The sequence below is a fragment of the Oncorhynchus clarkii genome, chromosome 16 (genome assembly GCF_045791955.1).
Source record: "Oncorhynchus clarkii lewisi isolate Uvic-CL-2024 chromosome 16, UVic_Ocla_1.0, whole genome shotgun sequence".
NCBI classification, from domain to species: Eukaryota; Metazoa; Chordata; class Actinopteri; order Salmoniformes; family Salmonidae; genus Oncorhynchus; species Oncorhynchus clarkii.
The window spans coordinates 26,084,733-26,108,001 of NC_092162.1; the positions used below are offsets into that span (position 1 = coordinate 26,084,733).

A 23,269-nucleotide genomic window follows, 5' to 3' on the forward strand; every position below is an offset into this window, starting at 1 on the left:
GGCAGGTCCGAGATACTGTTGTGAAGAAGTTTAAAGCCGGATTTGGATACAAAAAGATTTCCCAAGCTTTAAACATCCCAAGGAGCACTGTGCAAGCGATAATATTGAAATGGAAGGAGTATCAGACCACTGCAAATCTACCAAGACCTGGCCGTCCCTCTAAACTTTCAGCTCATACAAGGAGAAGACTGATCAGAGATGCAGCCAAGAGGCCCATGATCATTCTGGATGAACTGCAGAGATCTACAGCTGAGGTGGGAGACTCTGTCCATAGGACAACAATCAGTCGTATATTGCACAAATCTGGCCTTTATGGAAGAGTGGCAAGAAGAAAGCCATTTCTTAAAGATATCCATAAAAAGTGTCGTTTAAAGTTTGCCACAAGCCACCTGGGAGACACACCAAACATGTGGAAGAAGGTGCTCTGGTCAGATGAAACCAAAATTTAACTTTTTGGCAACAATGCAAAACGTTATGTTTGGCGTAAAAGCAACACACCATCCCCACTGTCAAACATGGTGGTGGCAGCATCATGGTTTGGGCCTGCTTTTCTTCAGCAGGGACAGGGAAGATGGTTAAAATTGATGGGAAGATGGATGGAGCCAAATACAGGACCATTCTGGAAGAAAACCTGATGGAGTCTGCAAAAGACCTGAGACTGGGACTGAGATTTGTCTTCCAAGACAATGATCCAAAACATAAAGCAAAATCTACAATGGAATGGTTCAAAAATAAACATATCCAGGTGTTAGAATGGCCAAGTCAAAGTCCAGACCTGAATCCAATCGAGAATCTGTGGAAAGAACTGAAAACTGCTGTTCACAAATGCTCTCCATCTAACCTCACTGAGCTCGAGCTGTTTTGCAAGGAGGAATGGGAAAACATTTCAGTCTCTCGATGTGCAAAACTGATAGAGACATACCCCAAGCGACTTACAGCTGTAATCGCAGCAAAAGGTGGCGCTACAAAGTATTAACTTAAGGGGGCTGAATAATTTTGCACGCCCAATTTTTCAGTTTTTGATTTGTTAAAAAAGTTTGAAGTATCCAATAAATGTCGTTCCACTTCATGATTGTGTCCCACTTGTTGTTGATTCTTCACAAAAAAATACAGTTTTATATCTTTATGTTTGAAGCCTGAAATGTGGCAAAAGGTCGCAAAGTTCAAGGGGGCCGAATACTTTCGCAAGGCACTGTATGTGATGGCCTCCCGAGTGGCGCAAGGCACTGCATCGCAGTACAAGCTGTGCCACTAGAGATTCTGGGTTCGAGTCCAGGCTCTGTCGCAGCCGGCCACGACCTGGAGACCCATGGGGCAGCGCACAACTGGCCCAGCGTTGTCCGGGTTAGGGGAGGGTTTGGCCGTCAAGGATTCCTTGTCCCATTGTGCACTAGCGACTTCTATGGCAAGCCTGGTGCAATGCACGCTGACACGGTCACCAGGTGTACGGTGTTTCCTCCAATACATTGGTGCGGCTGGCTTCCGGGTTAAGTGGGCCTTGTGTCAAGAAGCAGTGCGGCTTGGTTGGGCTGTGTTTTGGAGGATGCACGGCTCTTGACCGTCGCTTCCCCCGAATCCATACGCGAGTTGCGTATGAGACAAGACTACCAATTGGATATCACAAAATTGGGGAGAAGACCTTACATTAATAATTATTGACTTGCATAAAGCTGGAAAGGGTTACAAAAGTATCTCTAAAAGCCTCGATGTTCATCAGTCCACGGTAAGACAAATTGGCTATAAATGGAGAAAGTTCAGCACTGTTGCTACTCTCCATAAGAGTGGCCATCCTGCAAAGACAACTACAAGAGCAAAGCGCAGAATGCCCAACAATGTTAAGAAGAATCCTAGAGTGTCAGCTAAAGACTTACAGAAATCTCTGGAACATGCTAACATCTCTGTTGACAGGTATATGATACATAAAACACTAAACAAGAATGGTGTTCATGGAGGACACCACAGAAGAAACCACTGCTGTCCAAAAAAAACATTGCTGTACGTCTGAAGTTCTTAAAAGAGCACTTGGATGTTCCACAGAGCTTCTGGCAAAATATTCTGTGGACCGATTAAAATAAAGTTGATAGGAAGGAACACACAACACTATGAGTGGAGGGAAAAAAAGGCACAGCACACCAACATCAAAACCTAATGCCTGTCATAGCGGAATGTCCCCACGCGCTCTGGCAGCTTTAATGGCTGGAATAAGTTTGTTCCTATTCTGGCACACAGCTTCGGGATATTCCACTGAAGAAGATATGTTCCACTCAAGTTCTTGGCTTACCAGAAAAGCTACCCTGCCCGCGAGCTGCCCAGTGGACCAGACGAGCTAAATGACTTCTATGCTCACTTCGAGGCAAGTAACACTGAAGCATGCATGAGCGCATCAGCTGTTCCTGATGACTGTGATCACACTCTCCGTAGACAATGTGAGTAAGACCATTAAACAGGTCAACATTCACAAGGCCGCAGGGCCAGACAGATTACCAGAACATGTACTGCGAGTATGCGGTGACCAACTGTCAAGTGTCTTCACTGTCATTTTCAACCTCTCCCTGACAGATTCTGTAATACCATCATGTTTCAAGCAGACCACCACAGTGCCTGTGCCCAAGAACACTAAGGTAACCTGCCTAAATGACTACCAACCTGTAGCACTCACGTCTGTAGCCATGAAGTGCTTTGAAAGGCTGGTCATGGCTCACATCAACACCATTATCCAGAAACACTAGACCCACTCCAATTTGCATACCGCCCAAACAGATCCACAAATTATGCAATCTCTATTGCACTCCACACTAGAGGTGTGGGCGATTAATTAGGGCCGACTTCAAGTTTTCATAACAATCGGAAATCTGTATTTTTGGACACCGATTTGGCAAAAAAACATTTTTTTACACCTTTATTTAATCTTTATCTAACTAGGCAAGTCAGTTAAGAACACATTCTTATTTTCAATGGCAGCCTAGGAACGGTGGGTTAACTGCCTCGTTCAGGGGTAGAACGACAGATTTTTACCTTGCCAGCTCGGGGGATTCAATCTTGCAACCTTACAGTTAACTAGTCCAACGCTTTAACCACCTGATTACATTGCACTCCACGAGGAGACAACCTGTTACGCGAATGCAGTAAGCCAAAGTAAGTTGCTAGCTAGCATTAAACTTTACTTATAAAAAACAATCACTCATAATCACTAGTTAACTACACATGGTTGATGATATTACTAGTTTATCTAGCGTGTCCTGCGTTGCATATAATCGATGCGTTGCGTATCGTTGCTCCAATGTGTACCTAACCATAAACATCAAGGCCTTTCTTAAAATCAATGCACAGAAGTATATATTTTAAACCTGCATATTTAGCTAAAATAAATCCAGGTTAGCAGGCAATATTAACCAGGTGAAATTATGTTACTTCTCTTGCGTTCATTGCACACAGAGTCAGGGTACATGCAACAGTTTGGGACCGTCTAATTTGCCAGAATTTTACGTAATTATGACATAACATTGAAGGTTGTGCAATTTAACAGGAATATTTAGATTTATGGATGCCGCCCGTTAGATAAAATACGGAATGGTTCTGTATTTCACTGAAAGAATAAACTTCTTGTTTTCGAGATGATCGTTTCCGGATTCGACCATATTAATGACCTAAGGCTCGTATTTCTGTGTGTTATGTTGTAACTAAGTCTATGATTTGAATGAGCAGTCTGACTGAGCGATGGTAGGCAGCAGCAGGCTCATAAGCATTCATTCAAACAGCACTTTCGTGCGTTTGCCAGCAGCTGTTTATGACTTCAAGCCTATCAACTCCCGAGATTAGGCTGGTGTAACCGATGTGAAATGGCTAGCTAGTTAGCGGGTTGCACGCTAATAGCGTTTCAAACGTCACTCGCTCTGAGACTTGGAGTGGTTGTTCCCCTTGCTCTGCATGGGTAACGCTGCTTCGAGGGTGGCCGTTGTCGATGTGTTCCTGGTTCGAGCCCAGGTAGGAGCGAGGAGAGCTAGACTGTTACACTGGCAATACTAAAGTGCCTATAAGAACATCCAATAGTCAAAGGTTAATGAAATACAAATGGTAGAGAGAGAAATAGTCCTATAATAACTACAACCTAACACTTCCTACCTGGGAATATTGAAGACTCATGTTAAAAAGGAACCACCAGCTTTCATATGTTCTCATGCTCTGAGCAAGGAACTTAAACGTTAGCTTCCTTACATGGCACATATTGCACTTTTACTTTCTTCTCCAATACTTGAACATGTTTCATTATTTATTTGAGGCTAAATTGATTGTATTTATGTATTATATTAAGTTACAATAAGTGTTAATTCAGTGTTGTAATTGTCATAACAAAAAAAAGTTATTTAAAATCGGCCGATTAATCGGTATTGTATTTTTTGGGGTCCTCCAATAATCGGTATCGGCGTTGAAAAATCATAATCGGTCAACCTCTACTCCACACTGCCCTTTCCCACCTGGACAAAAGGAACACCTATGTGAGAATGCTATTCATTGACTGCAGCTCAGCGTTCAACACCATAGTGCCCTCAAAGCTCATCACTAAGCTCAGGACCCTGGGACTAAACACCTCTGCAACTAGATTGTGGACTTCCTGAGGGGCCTCCCCCAGGTGGTAAGGGTAGGTAACAACACATCCACTGCTCTGATCCTCAACACAGGGGCCCCTCAGGGGTGCATGCTCAGTCTCCACCTGTACTCCCTGTTCACTCATGACTGCATGGCCAGGCACGACTCCAACACCATAATCAAGTTTGCCAATGACCCAAAAGTGCTGTAGGCCTGATCAACAATGACTAGACAGCCTATAGGGAGGTGGTCAGGGACCTGGCCATGTGGTGCAAGGACAACAACCTCTCCCTCAACGTGATCCAAGACAAAAGGAGGTTATTGTGGACTACAGGAAAAGGAGGACCGAGCACACCCCCATTCTCATTTACGGGGCTGCAGTGGAGCAGTTTGAGAGCTTTAAGTTACTTGGTGTCCACATCAGCAACAAACTAACATGGTCCAAGCACACTAAGACAGTCGTAAAGAGGGCACGACAAAGCCCGTTTCCCCTCAGGAGACTGAAAGGATTTGGCATGGGTCCTCAGATCCTCAAAAGGTTATACAGCTGCACCATTGAGAGGACTGGTTGCATCACTACCTGGAATGGCAACTGCTCGGCCTCTGACCACAAGGCACTACAGAGGATAGTGTGTATGGCCCAGTACATCACTGGGGCCCAAGCTTCCTGCCAACCCAGGACCTCTATACCAGCCACCCTGGTCATAGACTGTTCTCTCTGCTACCGCATGGCAAGCGGTACCGGAGCGCCAAGTCTAGGTCCAAAAGGCTTCTTAACAGCTTCTACCCCCAAGCCATAAGACTCCTGAACAGCTAATCAAAGGGCTACCCAGAAAGCTCTTTCATACTGCTGCTACACTGACTATGCATAGATAATAACACTGACTCTACCAACATGTACATATTACCTCAAATAACCAGTGCCCTCACACATTGACTCTGTACCAGTACCCTCTGTATATAGCCTCGATATTGTTATTTTACTGATGCCGTTTAATTATACTTTACAGTGGCTTTCCAACGGATTCACCCCCCTAGGCATTTTTCCTATTTTATTGCCTTACAACCTGTTATTAAAATATATTTTTTTGGGGGGGGGGGGGAATTGTAACATTTGATTACACAACATGCCTACCACTTTGAAGATGCTAAATAAGTTTTAAAAAAATAAAAAATACTGAAAAGTGTGCATAACTATTCACCCTATTCACACTTTGTAGAGCTACCTTTTGCAGCAATTACAGCTGCATGTCTCTTGGGGTATGGCTCTGTAAGCTTGGCACATCTAGCCACTGGAATTTTTGCCCATTCTTCAAGGCAAAACTGCTCCAGTGCCTTCAAATTGGATGGATTCCACTGGTGTACAGCTATCTTTAAGTCATACCACAGATTCTCAATTGGATTGAGGTCTGGGCTTTGACTAGGCCATTCCAAGACATTTAAATGTTTCCCCTTAAGCCACACAAGTGTTGCTTTAGCAGTATGCTTAGTATCATTGTCCTGCTGGAAGGTGAACCTCCGTCCCAGTCTCAAATCTCTGGAAGACAAACAGGTTTCCCTCAAGAATTTCCATGTATTTACCGGCATCCATCAATCCTTCAATTCTGACCAGTTTCCCAGTACCTGTCGATGAAAAACATCCCCACAGCATGATGCTGCCACCACATTGCTGATGGTGATGAGGTGTTGGATTTGTGCCAGACAGAGTTTTCTTTGATGGCCAAAAAGCTCAATTTTAGTCTCATCTGACCAGAGTACCTTCTTCCATATGTTTGTGGAGTCTCCCACATGCCTTTTGGCAAACACCAAACGTGTTTCCTTATTTTTTTTCTTTATGCTATGGCTTTTTTCTGGACATTCTTCCGTAAAGCCCAGCTCTGTGGAGTGTAAGGCTTAAAGTGGTTCTATGGACAGATACTCAAACCTCTGCTGTGGCGCTTTCAAAGCTCCTTCAGTGTTATCTTTGTTGCCTCTCTGATTAATGCCCTCCTCTCTTCAGAGGTTTGTTGTGGTGCCATGTTCTTTCCATTTTTGAATAATGAATTGAAATGTTGTTCCGTGGGATGTTCAGTCGAAGCAGTGTTAAGGTCGCTACACTACCACATTCAGGAGAGCGTCTCCCATGCTTCTCTATACCAAGCCCTTCACATGTATGAGCCTCTGATTGGAACCTCTTGACATTGACGCTAGATGTAGGGTTATGGTCGCTACAATATTCAGGGTAGGCACAGGTCTGGCAGTGGTAGGCTATTGGTTTCTTACCCTCCAAATGCGCAGGTAGTCTCCACTGGTAGCCAGCAGGTCAGGATACACCCCCTTGGTGTCGGGAATCCACATAATTTTTGTGGTGGGGTAAGGGTGGTCGAATGTGTTCCGGCAGACAAACTCTGAGCTCTCCTCCTCCAATCCAACTATCTGAACCTATGGGGAAAACAGACAATAACAACAGCATGGGGCAGTAGGTAATCTAGCGGTTAAGAGCCTTGGGCCAGTAACTGGCGCAGGTTCAAATCGTCGAGTTGACTAGTTAAACCCTGACGATGTGCCCCTGAGCAGGGCACTTAACCCGTATTGCTCCTGTAAGTCACTCTGGATAAGATATTAACATTTTAAATGTGCTGTCAAATCACAGCAAAAAGTTGATCCTATATTAAACCTGCCGTTTTCTGTGATGAGGATAAGTATAAGTATAAGCCTGTATTATCAAATTTAATTTACTGGAACTGCCCAACAGTGACACCTTTGTTTTATTGACAGTGATGGATATTGTTGGAATTGTGCTAGTCTAATTAATCAGGCTGAAATAGACAATTAATTGGTATATACAGCCTGACACTAGCAGTCATTTCTCAGTGTAATAGTTAGGATAATGGAAAAATTCAGAGTACAACGAATTTCTAATCCCTGGATTGAGGTACATTTTCCGAGACATATCTCACGGCGCCGCGGTGTCTTAATCTACACAGGAAGCCCATCTGACCCTAGTGCAGCTGTAAGCAAGCAGGTCAGATATGCTGGCTAGGCAAGGGTTTAATTGTAACAAATTACAAATCTGAATCTAATCTGACACTTCTTACTGGTAAAAATGATATGGTTAGATACATGTAGAATGTTCCGTAGGTCAATAATCAAGAGGCGACAAGAATATTTACAATTTGACCTGAAGAAACGTTTGTCATCAGTAAAACAAAAGTGTTCATAGATTTAAACAAAACTTCTGAGGTATGTACATACACTAACCCAGCCTGGTCTCAGACAAACGTAACATAGTAAATATAATTCCTGGACACTCAAATAAAGACAGTTACTTAAAGCAAAAACTAATGTAGGGGGGGGTGGGGGGGTGGATGGATGGGCATATAACCCAAACATCTAGCCACCAATAGGTTGCGAGATTGAATCGCATCACGGACAACTTTTCAACTACGTAGAAATGTTTTGCTACTTTGCAACTACTTAGAAGGGCTGGCAGTATATCGTATTTTACTATATACACAGGGTAGATGCACGGACCGGTTTGGCTTTTTCCCTTTACCTTCTATAATTGTATTTGAATGTTTGGTTTGTTAAATATGCTGTGTGTAACATCCATTTTTATAGTTTACACTGCTACTTGAGTTCTCTCGCTCTTGGAGTGCATTTGTTGTTGCTTGACCACGAGACACTTGCGTTCAGTCTGCATGATTACTGCAGCACATGCAACAAATTTTCCAGTTTGCTTCTTAATATAAATCAACAAGTGTTATACAATTCGTTTGTGTTTCTTACATCTGCAAACAGCTAGTTTGTCTTTTCTTAGCAGAATTTAGCTAAATTGTGTTAGCCTCTAATACTAATCGCTAGTTAACGGGCTAGCTAGCTAGCTAAAAAAAATTAGTCAGATCAAAAGTAGCAAGCTAATACAGCCTAATACCAGTGTTGGTGTAGGCCTATAGGGTCCCCTAGGAAACACTGACCATCATTTTGGTTCCAACCCTGTCACAATAACTCCTCCCTGGCATTTTCATTTGTCGTCATGTCAAACAATGTATTCAAAGAGCACACTATTATTTATATTCTCACTATACAATTAGAATGAACATTCTATTTCCATGATTCCAAGTGTTTTGATCTAAATCGCAAAGCGTTTCAAAATAAGGTGTTTTTTTGCCCATATCGTGGATCCCTAAGTGGCAGTGTGAAAATAATTTCAAATGAGTGCAGGAAATGCAAAAATATATGGAAATGCAGGAAATTATTTCAGGTTGAAGTTGAATTAAAGTGTAAAACAATCAGAATGGACCAAGACCCATTCAAATCACTTAGAATGGATGCGGTACCACCGTAGAGTTAGGCACTACTCATAAAGCACATTTTCAACTTTTATTATTCAAAAACGTAAAATACCATTTTAAAAAAAACATTTATACAGTGATGTATTGGACATGTCGCCCAGCCCCTACTACTTGGTATGTTAGCTAACCCTTCCCCTAACCTAGTTAACATTAGCCAGCTAGCCAGAATTCATAACATATAAAAGTTGACACACCTACTCATTCCAGGGTTTTGCTGTATTTTTACTAATTTCTACATTGTAGGATAATAGTGAAGACATTAAAACAATGAAACACATATGGAATCATGTATATTTTATATTTGAAATTCTTCAAAGTAGCCACCCTTTGCCTTGATGACAGCTTTGCACACGTGGCATTCTCTCAACCTGCATCATGAGGTAGACACCTAGAATGCATTTCAATTAACAGATGTGCCTGGTTAAAAGTTATTTTGTGGAATATCGTCCTTCTTAATGTGTTGAGCCAATCAGTTGTATTGTGACAAGGTAGGGGGGGTATACAGAAGATAGCTCTATTTGGTAAAAGACCAAGTCCATGTTATGGCATGAACTGCTCGAATAAGCAAAGAGACACGACAGTCCATTACTTTAAGACATGAAGGTCAGTGAATCCGGGAAATTAAGAACTTTGAAAGTTTCTTCAAGTGCAGTCGCAAAAAACATCAACCACTACGATGAAACTGTCTCTCATGAGGACCGCCACAGGAAAGGAAGACCCAGAGTTACCTCTGCTGCAGAGGATAAATTCATTAGAGTTACCAGCCTCAGAAGTTGCAGCCCAAACAAATGCTTCACAGAGTTCAAGAAACAGACATCAACTGTTCAGAGGAGACTGCGTGAAATCAGGCCTTCATGTCAAATTGCTGCAAAAGAAACCACTACTAAAGAACAGCAATAAGAATAGACTTGCTTGGGCCAAGAAACACAAGCGATGGACATTAGACTGGTGGAAATCTGTCCTTTGGTCTGATGAGTCCAAATATGAGATTTTTGGTTCCAACCGCCGTGTCTTTGTGAGACACAGTAGGTGAACGGATGATCTCTGCATGTGTGGTTCCCACCATGAAGCCCGGAGGTGGTGGTGTGCGGGTCCTTTGCTGGTGACACTGTCTGATTTATTTATAATTCAAGGCACACTTAACCAGCATGGCTACTACAGCATTCTGCAGCAATACAGCATCCTGTCTGGTTTGCGCTTATTGGGATGATCATTTGTTTTTCAACAGGACAATGACCCAACACACCTCCAGGCTGTGTAAGGTCTATTTGACCAAGAAGTAGAGTGATGGAGTGCTAAATCAGATGACCTGGCCGCCACAATCACCCGACTTCAACCCAATTGAGAGGAGTTGGACTGCAGAGTGAAGGAAAAGCAGCCAACAAGTGCTCAGCATTTGTAGGAACTCCTTCAAGACTGTTAGAAAAGCATTCCAGGTGAAGCTGGTTGAGAGAATGCCAAGAATATGCAAAGCTGTCAAAGGCAAAGAGTGGATACTTTAAAGAATATAAAACATGAAACATATTGATTTGTTTAACACTTTTTTGGCTACTACATGATTCCATATGTGTTATGTCATAGTTTTGATGTCTTCACTATAATTCTACAATGCAGAAAATAGTACAAATAAATAAAAAACATAGAATGAGTAGGTGTGTCCAATCTTTTGACTGATACTGTATATGAAATAGGTATTGGACATCCACAAATGAATTTACATAAGAATAATACGAAATGTTCTGAGACCAGGTTTACTAACCAAGTATTAGCACATTGAATAACAGGTTTTCTACGTTATTTCGAATTTGATTTACTTTGTTGTTACTGTGTTCCCCGTTCTACCCTAGTAGGATTAAATGTAGGCTAATTTGATTCCTAATGGAATGTTTGGAGAGAAAATGCGTTACCTTGTTATTGTACTCCTCGACAAAGCTGCCAAGAGCGAGACGAAAGCGCTTGTCTGGTCGCACACTCCAATTCATTGCATATACCGTCCATGGCGCCTCGTATTTGTAAATTTCTTTGCGCTTACCGTGAAGCGACATGGTCAAGGCAGTGAAAAATCTATGTATTCAAAAAAATACCAAATAAGGCGAACTGTGACTTAATCTACAACCGGGTTTAAATTTCCGAGCTAAATGCGTCTTGGAGGCCGATGCTTTTTTCCCCCTTTGTAGTCAAATAAGATGGCACTCAACGTTTCAATGTAGCTACTTTGTATAATCTGCAGTAGCCTTATGTTGATGAAGAGCCCACCAAAACATTACAGTACGTTTACAAGGGTTAGCCGAAAACGCTACATTGAGCACACAGAATAAACTGCAACAAACATAGGACTATTCACCGAAGCAATGGCTGCTGTCTTGGACCACTTAAAAAAAGACTACCACTGTTGTATCAATGGTGTTTATAACTAAACCAAGATAGATCACAGCTTCTTGTTTCCAATGGGAACAAATTAGTCATAGTGGGCTGAACATGCAGGAGGTGGGTAGAGCTAAGCACGCGTTTACGATATCTCATTGGCGCGTACTCGTAACATCTGCATATTTCCGTTAGGGAACGCCTACTCTGTGAAGTACGCGTGTGCAATAACTCAATTCGCCTTTGCACTCCTGAACAATGCGATTTGTAAAAACATTTGCAAAGGGTAAAGTCTACAAAACGTTGTCCACTCTGTTAATACGATATTGTGTTTTTGAAACAGAAAACTGTAATGAGATCAAATGTTTAATAGATGAGAAAATGTGCAGAATGTCGGCCAAAGTCCATCTTCTTCCATCTTCTCCCACTGCCCGCAAGTGTGCTTCCTCTCACTACCATATTTGGAATTGAGTGGAAACGCCAACCGGATGCTTCACATTTATACATCCAGTTAAATATCTGTCTCATTGCTCCATCTGTGATGGTATGCTATGCACGTCAAAACGGTGCCGACGTTACAATTGAGGAGATAATTTGGCCAAGGTAGGCGTGTTTTGCACCGGGTGAAAGAGGATTCGTTTGGCAACCATAATGCCTACCAGCGGCGAGACAGGTGCCCTGTTCAAAAGCCTGTGGCGAGGTAAGCTCAAAACAAAGTAATGTAATTAAGCACGTGGAGTAATGAGTAGGATCAGTGGTGGGGAAAACGAAAAAAAAATGTTTTAGATGCATGCCAGCAAAGCCACTACACTACACTAAACAATACATTAATTGCACTACAACGGTGACAAAGGGTGCCCACAAACTGTTAGGTTCTACACAAAGCTGTCCCAACAGCGGAGCTTTCCTTTCACCACCGTGGAGTCAAATCAAATCAATTTATAACCCTTCGTACATCAGCTGATATCACAAAGTGCTGTACAGAAACCCAGCCTAAAACCCCAAACAGCAAGCAATGCGGGTGTTGAAGCACGTTGGCTAGGAAAAACTCCCTAGAAAGAAAAAAACCTAGGAAGAAACCTAGAGAGGAACCAGGCTATGAGGAGTGGCCAGTCCTCTTCTGGCTGTGCCGGTGGAGATTATAACAGAACATGGCCAAGATGTTCAAATGTTCATAAATGACCAGCATGGTCAAATAATAGGTCTGGGACATGTAACACGTCCGGTGAACAGGTCAGGATTCCATAGCCGCAGGCAGAACAGTTGAAACTGGAGCAGCAGCACGGCCAGGTGGACTGGGGACTGCAAGGAGTCATCATGCCAGGTAGTCCTGAGGCATGGTCCTAGGGCTCAGGTCCTCCGAGAGAGAGAAAGAAAGAGAAAAAGAGAGAATTAGAGAGAGCATAGTTAAATTCACACAGGACACCGGATAAGACAGGAGATGTACTCCAGATATAACAAACTGACCCTAGCCCCCACACATAAACTACTGCAGCATAAATACTGGAGGCTGAGACAGGAGGGGTCAGAAGACACTGTGGCCCCATCCGATGATACAGGACAGGGCCAAACAGGAAGGATATAACCCCACCCACTATGCCCAAGCACAGCCCCCACACCACTAGAAGGATACCTTCAACCACCAACTTACCATCCTGAGACAAGGCCGAGTATAGCCCACAAAGATCTCCGCCACGGCACAACCCAGAGGGGGGGCGCCAACCCAGACAGCAAGATCACATCAGTGACTCAACCCACTCAAATGACGCATCCCTCCTAGGGACGGCATGAAAGAGCACCAGTAAGCCAGTGACTCAGCCCCTGTAATAGGGTTAGAGGCAGAGAATCCTAGTGGAAAGAGGGGAACCGGCCAGGCAGAGACAGCAAGGGCGGTTCGTTGCTCCAGAGCCTTTCCGTTCACCCTCCCACTCCTGGGCCAGACTACACTCAATCATATGACCCACTGAAGAGATGAGTCTTCAGTAGAGACTTAAAGGTTGAGACCGAGTTTGCGTCTCTGACATGGGTAGGCAGACCGTTCCATAAAAATGGAGCTCTATAGGAGAAAGCGCTGCCTCCAGCTGTTTGCTTAGAAATTCTAGGGACAATTAGGAGGCCTGCGTCTTGTGACCGTAGCGTACGTGTAGGTATGTACGGCAGGACCAAATCAGAGAGATAGGTAGGAGCAAGCCCATGTAATGCTTTGTAGGTTAGCAGTAAAACCTTGAAATCAGCCATTGCCTTGACAGGAAGCCAGTGTAGAGAGGCTAGCACTGGAGTAATATGATCAAATTCTTTGGTTCTAGTCAGGATTCTAGCAGCCGTATTTAGCACTAACTGAAGTTTATTTAGTGCTTTATCCGGGTAGCCGGAAAGTAGAGCATTGCAGTAGTCTAACCTAGAAGTAACAAAAGCATGGATTCATTTTTCTGCATAATTTTTGGACAGAAAGTTTCTGATTTTTGCAATGTTACATTGATGGACAAAAGCGGTCCTTGAAACAGTCTTGATCTGTTCGTCAAAAGAGAGATCAGGGTCCAGAGTAACGACGAGGTCCTTCACAGTTTTATTTGAGACGACTGTACAACTTAAAGATTAATTGTCAGATTCAACAGAAGATCTCTTTGTTTCTTGGGACCTAGAACACTGCTACACCTGGCTATCAGCGGAGCCTCATCTGGCAGCAAAACAGTTCATTCAGCCTCATTTACTTGCTTTTTTAAAATATTGTAGCTAATATGGCTGACTTGCGTAAACAAATGTGGTTTCTACTGACTCCTTGTGGACTTGTGTAAGTCGATAAGAACTGCATTCTCCTTAAATAAAAACTAACGCCATCATGAGTTTTGACATTTGAACCATACACAAACATTATTAAATGTATATTCAGAAAATGCATTGTTTGTTTTTATATTATTAACAAATAGCTCTAAGAATAAGCAAGTGTATAAAGGGTAGGCCTATTTGTTCAGCAAGTTCAAAATCAACACCGACAGGAATTCCGATAGATGTTAGTACAGAAATTCAGCAAGATGTTGAGGCCTTAACTTACTCTTCTTTAAGTCAACAAAGAGAGAGAGAGAGAGGTTCTTAGCCTTCCATTTGAAGTGTTTTATTAGGCCTATGTGGTCTAAAAGGGAAGGAAAATACAATCACCAGGATCCACATTTATAGACAATATAGACAATATACTGACGCACAGACAGCGCAAACAAAACAACCCTCGCAATATCAACTGGAATTACATGGCTCTATTACTGAACTTTTTTGTTGAAAACAAATATGGTTACAGAACCAACAACATTATTTAGTATCCCCTCCTCGTGGAGAAAATCACATGAGCTAATTATAATACACAAAGTAAGCAAAACAATTAAATAATTCCAACACTGCCTAAGATACAGTTCTAATGAGATAGACCTATATAAGCAATAGGTCTATAACAATTGAGATGTACAAACTATGGCATAAGGGAACGATGAGCAGATAAGAGGCAAGCCGTAATTTTTATTAAGACAATGAGTGAGCTAATGCGGACGTAGTCAATATAACTATTTGTTCAGCACTTTTAAAATGTACATCAACAGAATTCTGAACATGAGCCGTTCTTACAGTTTTCTCCCTGTGCACCAAGTCAGAACCGAATAATAAATAAAGGGGGCATATAAGCAGACAATGAAAGTTCTTACAATATTCGATGATGACATTTCTCCAAAACAGGCTACATGTGCACTACCAAGTCCGAACAGTAGGATACATTCTGAGGGGGAGAGGGACCAAATTATTAGGGTGGAGCACATAGGCTACTAACAGCTTACTACACAACATACACTTAGAATTACTTTCTTAGCTGCCGTATACATAGCTCACTGGCATATTAAAAAATGTATGCAGCAGCATACAAGACATTATTTGACTCACCGTTGTTGTGCTGTGCTCACATTTTTATTTTATTCAATCTGTATTTAACTAGGCCAGTCAGTTAAGAACAAATTCTTATTTACAATGACGACCTACACCGGCCAAACCCAGAGGACACTGGGCCAATTGTGCGCCACCCTATGGGACTCCCAATCACGGCCGATTGTGATACGGCTTGGATTCGAAACAGGGTGTCTATAGTGACGCCTCTAGCACTGAGATGTCGTGCTAGAGATGCAGTGGGTGCCACTCGGGAGTCCACTTGAATAGGAAGGTGGCGTGGCAGTCCTTATTGTGGGCAAACTTTGTAATCAAACTGTGTCCTCAAAGTCTGGCACTCTCTGAACTGATGGTGCTTTCCAGCATGGCTTCTGCCGCTTTAAAAGCAACTGGGAACTTGGAACTAGGAAATCTCAGACTTCAGTGACTTCAGTGAGTTCAAGACAACTGGGAACTCAGGAAAACTCAGGTTTAGCCTACTCAAACACCCAACTCAAACGGAGCGGGATGCTATGGTAGCTTGCTGGCTATGGTAGCTTGCTGGCTATGACTATCCAACACTGGAACTCTTCCAAGTGAAGGTAATGTTTTGTTCTTATAAATGTATTGCCACCTGGGCCTGGCGGTGTAACAGCTACATTTCTTGCTGACTATACACTGTTCTGCATGATTGGAGCAGGTTTACTAGCGTGTTAGTTTTAGTAGCTATGTTGACTATGACGTTAGCTAATACGATGACAATGATGTAGACTGTGTGTAGCGGTTAGAGCGGTTATGATATGAAGGTTTGGCTTGAAAAGGTTTTTTCGCCTGGTCACATATCTGATGTGTTATGCACTGAAGTCCACAAGTTAAGGAAAAAGGTGAGAGGAAGAGAGCACATAGATGCGAGAAGGAATTATAGGAGCAACGTGATCATGCTGTTTGTATGTGGCTGCTATGAAAGTGAACTGTGTTGCGTGTGACCAGGTGCATATTCATTCTGCCGATTCTGTTGAAAAATGTTTCTTAAACAGAAGCAAACGTAATGAAACAGGGATAAACATACCTCAATTTGTCCAATAGAAACTTTAGTTTGCAACTATTGGATGCAGGTGCAGGAAACTAGATACAGCTAGATGCAGGCAAGAGTGTGCAAGGCAGTATTGACGCCTTGTATCATCCATGCATGATGAATTGAGGCTGTTCTGAGGGCAAAAAGGGGTGCAACTCAATATTAGGAAGGTGTTCCTAATGTTTTGTGCACTCAGTGTATCTATATACTTAATAAAAATGAATGCAAGTCATTTCAATAATTTGTTAGTTTCATTTTACCAAATAATTTTAAAATAAATTCATAATTTATAGACTTAATTATTATTCTACACAATGTTGTACGCATGTTTGAAGAAAGAAATGTATAATCTATATTAGTATTAAGAATCTTGTTGTGCCATGAGGTGTAGGCCTAAAGGATCATGATGAACGGATATCAAAGCCTTCAGGCAAAATGCATTCAATGTTGAGACGACCCATTCCCACATTTTCAACTTTAAATGGTAGAGGGAAATACAGTACCCTGCCATGCTTACTGTAACACCTCTAGTCACTGCGGATGGTTGAGCACTGCTCAACAGTGCCTGCCAAAATGGGTTGAACTGGCAAATGATTAAATACATAAAACAATGTTAAACATTAAAATACTCCATAAGTGATCTAATTCTTGATTTGAAACACCAAAGTAGTGTTTAGAAGTTATAGAGAAGGAAACGACACCAAAAGAGAATGTATCTAATTCTGCACTAAACAGAACTCGAAACACCAAAATAGTATTATCAAACTTTTCTGACAGTACTCCCAGTCCCTGTCAAGGTGTTGCCCAGCATGATTAAGTGGTGTTACAACACACCATGTAGTTTCAAAACAACTCATGGTGATATGTTTCAAAACTTCAGCTGAGCTTTGTCTTCTTCACGTTGGTGGCAGCTCAGTTCCCACTAGTTTTGGTGTTACAAAGCACTCAAATTTAAATGAAGGCCTAGTGTCAACATACCTGAACTACTCATTGCTTCACGAGAACGTATCAATGGCTTATTAGCTATGGACAGGTCGCGTGTACGTGATCCTGTTTTCTAATGGTTGTCAATTTCAGAAAGTTTCCTCAAATATGCCCAACCTGCCTGGACAGTTTTGCATTTCCTCTCATGAAGTGGGGTGAATGAAGTGTAGCCGAGCTAGGATGATTATACTTATATTTTTTGTAGCATATTATTTTTCCAGTAGGCCTAGTATATGATTTTTCTCTCATTACTGTGTCCTCTCTAGCCACTTTGAAAAAAAAAAAAAACTATTGCCATTGAGAATGATCACAGCAGCCTATACTTTGCGAGTGGCTGGGCGCTGACATATAACATTTTTGTAATCTAGATTTTAGGGGGGGAACGGGACGAACTCTGACCTTGATGGGGTCCAGAGAAACTGAGCATGCCCATGATGCGGGGGTTACCCAAGCAAATGACAAGTATACTAAAGTATACTTAAATACAAAAAAAAATCGAATAATATACTTCAATTATGAGATGTATTTTTATAGTGTATCTTAAGTATACTATAAATATAATATCATTACACTTCAACACACTTATTAAAAGTGTACTTTATATTAATTGTTTTTCAGTCTTTAAGTATAGTATATGTTCACTATAATTTAACTTAAACACACATTAAAACTGTACTTCAATTTCAAACGCTTTAATTGTAAAATAAATCAAATACAAATATTTTACCTTTATTTATACAGATTTTTCTCATTGAGATAAACTCTATTTTTCAAGAGAGACCTGGTTCAACAGCCGCAGGGGGAACCAAGTTTCAGACAAAACAACTTACATACACTAACACAACATTGAACAAAACTATAGACACACATACAGTAAAACAATGACATAATACATAAAGAAACACAAGTTTCATAACTAAAAACAGCTGTACTAAAGACAATGATATGATATTTACATCTAACAAATGTTTAAACTCCACCAACGTGACTAGATCATCATATTAATGTTCAAGAGAATATTCCAGGACCACGGAGCTGAGTAACTAAAAGTATTTCTACCATGACCTGTTCTAATTCTTGGCACTATTAAAAGTAAATGAGAATGGGACCGTAAAGGATATTTATTTACTGACCTGATCAAAAAAGAACAGCGATAAAGTGGGCATTTTATCCAATATGGCCTTAAAAATCAGTGTATACCAGTGTTTAAGCTTACGCAAGATCAATGACAAACAGCCAACGGAGCTGTAGAGATCACGATTCAATTTTTGATTGGTAATGAACCTGTGGGACGCATGCTATACTGAATGAAGTTTTCTCAGAATAGTGGTTGAGGCCTGCATATACACAGTAGCAGTCAAAAGTTTGGAGACACCTACTCATTCCAGGGGTTTTCTTTATTTTTACTATTTTCTACATTGTAGAATAATGGTGAATACATCAAATAACACATATGGAATCATGTAGTAACCAAAAAAAATGTTAAACAAATCAAAATATATGTTATATTTGAGATTCTTTAAAGTAGCCACCCTTTGCCTTGATGACAGCTTTGCACTTTCTTGGCATTCTCTCAACCAGCTTCATGAGGTAGTCACCTGGAATGCATTTCCATTACAGGTGTGCCTTGTTAAAAGTTAATTTGTGGAATGTCTTTCCTTCTTAATGCATTTGAGCAAATCAGTTGTGTTTTGACAGGGTAGGGGTGGTAAACAATCAGGAAAATTTCAACTTTGAAAGTTTCTTCAAGTGCAATCACAACAACCATCAAGCGCTATGACTAAACTGGGTCTCATATTTTGTGGAGCGATGAGTAACGATGCTTCGTGGGTGACTGTTGTTGATGTGTGCAGAGGGTCCCTGGTTCGCGCCCTGGTATGGGCGAGGGGACGGTCTGAAGTTATACTTTTACAGCTGTCACATCTGGATTGCGCTTAGTGGGACTATCATTTATTTTTCAACAGGACAATGGCCCAACACACCTCCAAGGTGTGTAAGGGCCATTTGACCAAGAAGGAGAGTGATGGAGTGCTGCATCAGATGACCAGAGCGCTCAAGACTTCCGACTGGGGGCGAAGGTTCACCTTCCAACAGGAAATCGACCCTAAGCACACAGCCAAGACAACGCAGGAGTGGCTTTGGGACAAGACTCTGAATGTCCTTGAGTCATCCAGCCATAGCCCGGACTTGAACCCGATTTAACATCTCTGGAAAGAACAGAAAATAGCTGTGCAGCGATGCGCCCCATCCATCCTGACAGAGCTTGAGAGGATCTGCATAGAAGAATGGGAGAAACTTCCCAAATATAGATGTGCCAAACTTGTAGCGTCATCCCTAAACAGACTCAAGGCAGTAATCGCCGCTAAAAGTGCAAAGAAACAAAGAACAGTACATTAGAGTATCTAGTTTGAGAAACAGACAAGTCAACTGGCAGCTTCAATAAATAGTACCCACAAAACACCAGTCTCAACGTCAACATTGAAGAGGTGACTCCAGGATGCTGGCCTTCTAGGCAGAGTTGCAAAGATTGAGTAATATCTCAGACTGGCCAATAAAAATAAAATATTAAGATGGGCAAAAGAACACAGACACTGGAGCTCAGATACACCCTCTACCCCTGAAACACACACACCATTTTCCCAAGCATCTCTGTGCAGTCAGACCTTTGATTATTTTGTGTCACCTGGGCCACAATAATTTGCCCCTGGAGCTAGTGTTGTCAGCACTGCCACTACCTGGGTGGGGGTCTCCACCAGAATTCCCACCGGCTAGGTACAAGGTTGTCAAGGTTCTCATTAGCAGCTTTGAGAAATCCCTCATATATTATGCTCAACCATCCGGGGGCTTTGGCTTTGTAGGACCAACCCTGCCAGGCAGGCTCAAAGTCTTGAGGGGGCGGTGCTGCTTTAGTGGGTCTCTGACCGCATTTATCTTTCTGTCTTGGCTGCATATAGGCTACTTGCAGTAGGCCTATAAAACAGATAAGGACTTCTCCTTAGTGTATGGGTCACTCAGGTGGGTGTTAGGGGCAGTGGTTCCCAACCTTTTTGGGGTACTGTACCCCTAAAACACTTTGACCTGCCTGAAGTACCCCCTGAGTTTGGATGAATGTGACCCGATTCAGGAAACTAGACGTATGTCGCAAGTCATGACTTCACAGGAGAGCGGTTTGAACGTAAAACATATTTTTATAGCAAAATGTGTTTTTTGAGCAGAAATGCCTTCAAGCCCATGATTTTATTGGGCTATTGTTCAGCTGCCTGTCTAACCGGTAAGAAACACAGTGAGACAAAACAATGCCAGAGCAATCAAACATAGTACAATACAGTAAAAGTGACTGTTAAACTGAACTGTAAGAATAATTATTTCTACAGTATTTTACTGTATTTACAAGGGATTAGAGCAAGCAGGTTGTCTGTATTCATTTGCATATTAATGAATACTAGGTTTTTTGTATACAGTGTTGGAGAAAGCACCCAATTTTCATACTTGAGTAAAATAAAATGACTAAAGTAGAAGTTCAAGTTACCCAGTGAAATCCTACTTAAGTATATTTAAAACATACTTTTAGTCAAGTATTAAAAGTAAATGTAATCGCTAAAATAGGGATGTTCTCTTGATACGTGTGTGAATTAGACCATTTTCCTGTCCTGCTAAACATTCAAAATAATGTATTAGGAATGTAGTGAAGTAAAAGTCTAAAGTTGTCAAAAATGTGAAAGTAAATATACCTAAAAAACTAAAGTAAAAATACTTGAAAGTACTACTTAAGTTATTTACGTCACTGGTTTTATATTCCTTGCACTTCTAGAGGCCTAAACAAAGGCTTTCAAATTGGTCATGATTACAGGACATAACAGATAAAGTGGACATGTGTAAATATTCAACCATTAAAAAATGTACTACCACCCTGATCTCTTCCATACATTCAGTTTTCAATTGCTTAGACTTAATTCCTTGAACAACCATTTTCTCAAATCTTCACACAATTTTAATAACACACCCAATGGTACAAACATCTAACTTCTAGGTCCCATTTCAAACGTTGCCCTCAAACACACAAGCTGTCAAAAACAGATTGTTTGTTACACACTGGAGGGATTAATTCAAAACACTGCTACCAAAGTGTTTAGAATAGGTTTTCAGATAAATAATTTGGAAAAATCACAGCACTAACGATCCAGATAACCCATTCAGGAACACCCTGGCAAGAGAAATTCAAAACAGTACTGTAATAAATTCCTCTTACATTATTGGATAAGGGAATATATATATGCTGTTTTGGTCAAAAACTGACATTTGAAATGTCACACTGACAAAACACGCGAGAAAGAGTCCATGCACAGTAAAATACACATTTCCAAAAGCTTTATTTCCAAATGCAGCAAATGTACAGGTTACTCAGCATGAGTGTTCTCATCATCAATGTCACACATTATGTTTGCTCTTACCAGGCAGTGTGGGAAAAATGCCCTTGTATGCCTTAGAAAACCCTGGCTAGACACCACAGGCGCATCACCACAGGCATCCACCATTGCCTCCAGGAGGTTTTGCTGTGCGTAGAGGTTGCAGTCATACACTCCACTGCCATGTTGAGAAAAATTCCTCAATTGGATTCAGAAATGGGGAATATGCTGGCAAAAAAAAAAAGAACGGAGAACCTGGGTTGGTCATTGAACCAGGCACGAACCAGAGCAGCCCGATGGAAACTCACATTATCCCAAATGAAAACATATTGGGCTTGCTCTGGTTGCCTTCCTGCTGAAGAATGTTATTGTGCAGCTGATCTAGAAATGGAAGGAGTTGTGCCGTGTTGTATGGACCCACTTTGACATGGCGGTGGAGAACGCCACGATTGCTGATGGCTGCACATAGGGTGACGTTGCCTCCCCTCTGACCAGGAACTTGTATGATGGCACGGTGACCAATGATGTTGTGCCCCCTTTTGTTCGGTTGAACCCTGCCTAGTCGATGAAAACGTACTACTGTGGGTCAGCCATGGCATCCATCTCAAAGATATTCTACAGAAGTATAAAAAATAAAATTAAAACACATTTTACTGTACTACAAATACAGTACTGTAGTGTACTACTGTACTGGTATGAAAGATTGTGTACTGCAACACATTACTATACAGTACTGTATTGATATGCTGGAGAGATGGGCCATACTCTAAAAATTATGTACAGTATAGCAATTACCTGCACATATTGGAATCGTTGCTCCTTATCTCTGAATTCCTTTCAAAAGGCACACGGTACAGCTGCCTTGTCCTTATATGGTTCTTCTGAACGATCCGGTCAATTGTGGAAATGCTGATGCTGTCAAGTCCTTGAAGACTACCTGGTCTGCAACTATTTGGGTTTGAATTTCCCTCAAACGGATTGCATTATTGGCAATCGCTATATTCACCAGGGCAGTCTCCTACTCGGCTGTGAGAAGTCTCTGCCTACCTCCAATGGATGGCCGCCTCTCAGTTCTGCAAAAATTAAATTTGATCATTACTGACCTATGGTCATCCATTACTGTGGTAAAAACTACACTGAGAACAAAGTGGAGATCCAGTCCATATGCATTACAACATTACATGTATCACAGTAACAACAAGGCAAATGACCTGCTTTCCCTTCTGAAAGTACAGACAATGTATGCAACTGTGTAACGGCTTAGGTTGGCTTGCACTAGCTGTCCAGCTTCTCTAATAGTCCTCCCATGTATGAGCACATGATGAACTAGGGTGGCACGGATTTAATCTGAGATGACTTGTCTTTGTTGTTGTCATCCTCGACCTTGTCCTCTTCCTCTCTGTTGTCTTGCAACTTCGGCATTGTTAGGATCCATTCTTCCAAAGCACATGTAGATGCCTCTAGTTTTTGTGTTTAAGCAATCAAGAAAAACTGAAATAAATGTAGGTTATTGACACTTTTATACTATTACGTGGGGGAATTTAATTTCTGAAATTTCATGACACGGAAGTACTTTTTTAGTGTTGCTGACGAGACGCTGATCATGTGAAGAGTTTGGA

At 41.6% G+C, this 23,269-nt stretch overlaps 1 protein-coding gene across 2 annotated transcripts in view; it reads right to left on the bottom strand.

Moving 5' to 3' along the window:
* Window positions 1-11,392, bottom strand: part of LOC139368262 (DDB1- and CUL4-associated factor 7) — a 24,675-nt gene extending 13,283 nt beyond the window's left edge. Inside the window, exons 1-2 of one of the 2 annotated variants that reach the window (XM_071106977.1) lie at window positions 10,829-11,336; window positions 6,850-7,008 (exon numbers count right to left, since the gene is read on the bottom strand). In XM_071106977.1, coding sequence (XP_070963078.1) covers window positions 6,850-7,008; window positions 10,829-10,966 — 297 coding nt within the window. In that variant the 5' untranslated portion in view covers window positions 10,967-11,336. Of the gene's footprint in view, window positions 1-6,849; window positions 7,009-10,828 lie in introns of both variants that reach the window. The other variant, XM_071106978.1, reaches the window with a different exon arrangement.
* Between the last annotated feature and the right edge of the window lie 11,877 nt (window positions 11,393-23,269).